Raw genomic sequence first — 5,737 nt, 5'->3', positions numbered from 1 at the left:
TAATATTTAAATGACAGTATATGTTGCAATGATTTATGAAATGATATATTTGATATTGATTTATAAATTCATGAAATATTTAACAGAATAATGATATTTGAAATGTTTTGACATTATGATTTGATGAATATTTTTGGAATGATCTATATATATATATGAAAATAATACTTGATCTGGTAAGGTATGTGAACTTATATTTATTGAACTGTAATTTGTTTATTCCCTATTTTCTTTCTTTTTACAGATAAGTAAATGATAAATGTTCTTAATCTTGTGAGAAACTAGAAGATCAAAATGAGAAAGATTATTTAATCATTAGAGATAATGTTGACCAATGAGATTTTAATATTTTTATTAATTTGTATTCAAATATATAGATATTTATCATCAACTATTAAAGAATTTAAGAATGATTATCAAAAAAAGCTTTGTATAATTTTAAAATTTTACTTTAAGTTAATATGACTATGTTACGTTTCGATTTTGAGATGTGATGCAGATATATTCAAATAAAACCTATATTAATAATGGATCTTAACCTAACAGTTTAACAATTCTTTAGTGTGGTGTGCAAACTTCAGCATTAATGTACCAGGGAGAATATGACGTGAGCACCATAACAGCTGGAATGAAATATATAAAGTTAAATTTTGAACGATGGGGTTCGTACTCATTTCATGTTCTCTAATTATAGAATGTTGACACAGAAAAGTCGCCTCCTGGATTGACATTTACCTTTTGGTCTCTAACTACATGGAAAAATATCAATCCCGACTACTACTAAATATCAATTCCTCTTTTTTTGGTAGCACTAAGGAGAGATGTAGAAGCATGGAAAAGAATCAATGCATGTAAATAATTTTACTAAATCTAGCACCGAGCATCAAGCCACGCAATAATATCATCAAGGACACTAAAAATTCTGTCATCTGGTTCCCCTTCCAGAATGCAGTGATAGCCTTCTTCATATAGCTTCAGAGTTTTGTCCTTGCTCGAGGCGTTTTCATAAAGAAACTGGCTCACTAATGGATCTGTTACCTTGTCTGCAGCTCCATGAAGAATCAGCAGTGGCGATGAAACCTGCAATACTCTGGAATTGGCTCAACTTTTCTTTGTTATAATATTATCTGTGCCTAGATCAGCTAATAGCAATGCAATAACATCCTGATGTAGTAGACAATGAGAGTTAAAAAGACATTGAAAACTAATTAACCAAAATTGACCTTTTCCACTTGCATCTCAATTTCCTTGGTGGCCTTTAAGAGTTCAACAGCAGTTCTCAATCGCACTCGATCATCATAAGAAATCACATTGTATACAGCCTGAAAGATACGAAAGAATACAACATCATGATAATCCTGTCTCCAGATCATCTTCAAAAGGAGATATGAAAGGTAGTTTCTGGTTTTCTACTAACAGAAAAAATTCCTTTTATTTCTCATATTTTCTTTATTGATGATTAACAAGGAACTGTACTAGCTATCTTTAGACACAGATTGATAAAGTTCATTCTCCAAGTATTTAGTGTGGTTGATACTGCTAGCTATCACAAAAGGTGATAGAAGACCTGATGTAAAATCAGAGCAAATCCTGTATTCTATTTTTTGAAGAAAACAATAATGATACTACACGGAGTCTTGTAGCTATCAAAAAAGAGAATAATGCACCACAGAGTTGTAGGTAATCTTTAACTCAAAGAATATTGAAGGACTAATGGCCTTTTTAGTTATGCCAGTATGAATATAACTGTCAATTTTCATCTATCCCGTGAAGATCATTCCAAACTAGGGCTATGATAATAATTATGGATCATTTCTTGACGTCATCTATTTCCATATGTTCTTAGCTGCTTCGATAAAAATTTGGTATGGGGCTATGATAAAAATGTTAATCTGGTAAACTTAAGATTAAAAACTTTTAGGTTTCCCATTCTATATGAGGGAAAATAAGTAGAAAATCCTCTTAATATCTCACAAGCTGCTTCAATATATATATGTCAAATTCTAGCACCAGATCATTTTTCAATCATAGAAGTTAATTTATACAGGATGACTGTAGGAAAACTAACTAACCATCTTCTTTTTCCTTGGGTCTCTGAACATCAATTTAGCTAGATCTTTCTGTGGAACAAGCTTTGCTGTTGGCACAACATTAGACAGAAGGGTCAAAACCTTCAAAACTGGTTCTGAAGGAGTCACATCCTCTGCGATCTTATCAGTGACAAAGTTTAAAAATCAATTGAATGTCAAAACAGAACATTCTAAATACAGGATGAGAACTTTAGAAGTCATAAAACAGCTGAACAATTCAGATATAGGACAAGATTAATGTCAGTTCAAACACAAAGATCTGGCTATGCGGTTACCCTAATTCTTTGCAGATGATATTATGGAAATGCAATGGCAGGCAAGCAGAGATCCCCAGTGACAAACAAAAGCAAGAAAACTAATGATTTGCACAATGTGTCTACATTCAATGCCAAGTCTTGTTGAATTAATAGGAGTTTTTAACAGGATATAAAATCGTTTGCTTTGTCAGTTTTCTAATGTCAGAGCATTTATCAGGCTATTCAGTCAAGTTTTGTTGCAAAAAAGCGCATACTTCTGACAAAAGGTAGGCAAAGTTACATTTCAATATTTACTAAGACCTAAGACCATGGCAGCCAAGAAAGAATTCAGTAAAATCAAACGTTTGACAGTATAATTACTCTCAACATACAGGGAGCTTCGACTAACAAGACAGAAGTGCTATCCAGTGCCCCACAGATGTAGCCTGTTGATACATGCCTGACAACTCAACCTGATAGATGGATGTGTAAGTGTTTTGGCTATGCCAAAACATAATTAACTGCCCTTCATATCTATAAATATGACAATAACCAGAAAACAATGACTGCAGAGCTACAATCTTCATTTTTCACTGCAATTCAGTCTTTCTATAAAAGTAGTGAGATTGAGGACTAAAAGCTCTCAATAACATCTGTCCAGCAACAATTAGCCATATAATTCCCCCTGAAATCATTTTCAAGGTTTCACTTTCTAGAAGTACCAACATGTTTCTTTCTTTCCACTTCAATTTCTAGGGATTCAGGACAATCAACCTGCAATATTTGTTCAGTGACTTCTGCAATGCTGTTCTAGTATATATAAAACGATTAATATGCTGTAAATAAATTGTAGATTATTGCTGTAAATAACCTATACAAGGTGACTTCTTGCTGTTGTCTTCTTCTTCTCTCCCTGTCTCTCAAATATTAACATTTAACACCACTAACCTATACTTTGCAAGGTGAAGAACTTAATACAAGCCAAAGAATTTAAGCTTACATGCTTAACAGGTACATGTTAGCAACTATATTTGTTATTTCCTTTTATAAGTTTTAGATTATGCTTCACTAGGTATCAAAGTCGGCATATATTTAAATGCAGATTCATTCTTCTATATTTACCTAGCATTTAGGAAGCAAACTTGTGAACCAATTGAGAGATGCATGCATTCATACTCTTTAAATCAACCTTCTAATAATCTTATGGATCCACAAGAATTATTTGAGGAATAACAAAGACTTACTTTACACATTGGCGCTACAAGGACCACTCCATCCCATCCTTGTGGATCCTTCAAGTGTACTTTGAGAGCAACAGCTCCACCCATGGACTGTCCCAATAAGAAGCAGGGCAATCCTTTCACTTCAGGTCTTTCTGATGATCAATAATATTAAGCAAAACCACAACAGCTTCTCAAACTAACCACTCTAATATAAATGTGTAGATTGATTGAGAAACAAAGGCAATACCAGTGCTACAAATTTCACACCTTTGATTTTTGCATATTGTTCAATGACATTGTCAGCTAATTCATCAAAGCTATAGATGTAACCATGCAATCCTTCAGAGAGACCAAATCCCGGATGATCAATAGCATAAACACCATAGCCAGATGCGGCAATGAACCTAGCAATGCCTGTAATCCCAAATTCGCCATGCATCAAATAAAAGTCCTTGGACATGGGTCAACTACTGGAACAAAGTACAATGTGAGCCCATGAGGCATGGAGCAATTCAAATTACTCTATGAAGAGATGCGATCAACTAACCTTCAAAGAAGAATGTGCAAGTATCGCCATATCCATGGCAAAAACATACAGCACCCTTGATTTTAACCCCTGGTTCTGGCATCCATCTTCTAAAGAAAATCTCCAATCCCTTTGAATTCCTTTCAATCCACTACCAAAACCTCAAAACAACACAGTTAACTTCAAATGATTTAGCATTTATAAGGCTGAATTTATGAAAAAAAAATAACCCCCCCCCCCCCCCCCCCATTTTTACTTGCAATATAAACTTGACCCGTATAATTAAAACTTAAACTTTCCTTGGAAAAATTTTGTCGATATTTTACTCACCACTCTCTTTACATAAATTTGGCAAAACAGAGATATTGTAATTTACCCAGAATTTAAAGTTTCTAAACTTTATGCCTTCGTTTCATTTACCAGAACTCATTCTAGTAAGTTGACTTACTTTCCGTTCTTTTCTTCAGTTTTTGGGGAACAAACAGAGCAATTCACATAAATAAGCAAACGCATACCTCTTCTGCTCTTACACCAGGAGGAGCCATCTACCACCAGTTCCATATTTTTTCCGAAAAAAAGAATAAAACATAAAATATCAGTTACTGTTGCCATCTTAAAAGGCTAAAATATTCGATAGATGAAACTGCCAATTTAGCTACAATTACCAAGTCAAACAAACCTTGAACAAGATGTGATCAAGTTGCTGCTGCACTTCAATGAAAGCAGATCGAACTCTTCTGCGAGCAGCACCATAGTCAAGATTCTGTGAGGCAATCAAGTTCAACTCTTCACTGACTCCCTCAATCTTGTTCTTCTTCTTCCCGGCAGCTGCTGCGATCGTTAGGCGATGAGTTCCTTGAAGATGAAGCGATGGTAGGGGAGAAATGATGGGAATGGAGAGCTTTGGTGGATGAGTGGATGGAAAGTTGAGTTTCGGGGGAAGAAAAGATGATCGGTATCTGAAATCGAGAGAGAGATCCATGGTTAATGGCTTAGTGGGATTGGCAGCAAAGTGTTGAAAGTCGAAATGCTGTCAATGGTCAGAGAAGACTACTACTAGCAGTATTATTATAATTTGGATGAAAAGGCAAGGCCAATTTGCATGTTACATTTCGTGCCCACCACTTTCAACTTTTGCTTGTGCTCCACGAGCGTCTTACTTTTTACTACATGGTATATATGGAAAGAAATCTTATTTTACATATACCTATATCTATACAAATAATTAAAATTATCTTCTACTTATAATTTATATAATCACGTCAATTTTATCTTAAAAATAATTTGATGGGTACTTTTGAAGTTAATATTTATATTTGAGGATATAAATTTTTTTCATATTTTAAAAGTTGTCAACTTATTTTTTCTTTTTTTTTTTCAAAATTTTAGTGTATTTTTTGTTATTTATTGATTTTCTTATTGATTTGTTTATTTTTTATTTACATAAATATTTCAAATTTGTATGAAGCACGTGTTTTAATTATTTAAAATATAAAAAACTAAAAATGTGGATTAAATAAAAAAATTTATAATTTTTTATAATTATTTTTGTTTTGTATCATGTAAATTTTATAAAATTTTGAAAATAAATGAAACTTATTCCAATGATAAAATTAATTAAAACAAAATTTTTAGCAAAAGAATTGAAATATTTTGGAAATA

General features: G+C 33.0%; 1 protein-coding gene across 1 annotated transcript; it reads right to left on the bottom strand.

The window, feature by feature from the left end:
* Positions 1 to 608: 608 nt before the first annotated feature.
* Positions 609 to 5,170, bottom strand: LOC111317385 (caffeoylshikimate esterase-like). The gene is made up of 8 exons (XM_022919814.2): positions 4,755 to 5,170; positions 4,591 to 4,620; positions 4,097 to 4,226; positions 3,817 to 3,963; positions 3,571 to 3,701; positions 2,073 to 2,210; positions 1,224 to 1,322; positions 609 to 1,080 (listed from the first exon to the last, which is right to left on the bottom strand). Exons 1-8 carry the CDS (start codon positions 5,055 to 5,057, stop codon positions 871 to 873), a joined length of 1,188 nt encoding a protein of 395 aa, XP_022775549.1. The 5' UTR covers positions 5,058 to 5,170; the 3' UTR covers positions 609 to 870.
* Between the last annotated feature and the right edge of the window lie 567 nt (positions 5,171 to 5,737).

The sequence above is a fragment of the Durio zibethinus genome, chromosome 2, assembly GCF_047325235.1.
Source record: "Durio zibethinus cultivar Kanyao isolate XHJ-2024 chromosome 2, ASM4732523v1, whole genome shotgun sequence".
Taxonomy (NCBI): domain Eukaryota; kingdom Viridiplantae; phylum Streptophyta; class Magnoliopsida; order Malvales; family Malvaceae; genus Durio; species Durio zibethinus.
The sequence above is the reverse complement of the archived record's forward strand: the minus strand, read 5'-3'. Positions and strand labels throughout refer to the sequence as shown.

Excerpts from the sequence above, each read along its gene's own strand:
- LOC111317385 (XM_022919814.2), bottom strand. The coding sequence starts at position 5,057 with ATGGATCTCTCTCTCGATTTCAGATACCGATCATCTTTTCTTCCCCCG. Across the intron at positions 3,702-3,816 it reads ACAATATGCAAAAATCAAAG|AAAGACCTGAAGTGAAAGGA; the intron begins GTGTGAAATTTG and ends ATTGATCATCAG. Across the intron at positions 1,081-1,223 it reads TTGAGATGCAAGTGGAAAAG|GTTTCATCGCCACTGCTGAT; the intron begins GTCAATTTTGGT and ends AGAGTATTGCAG.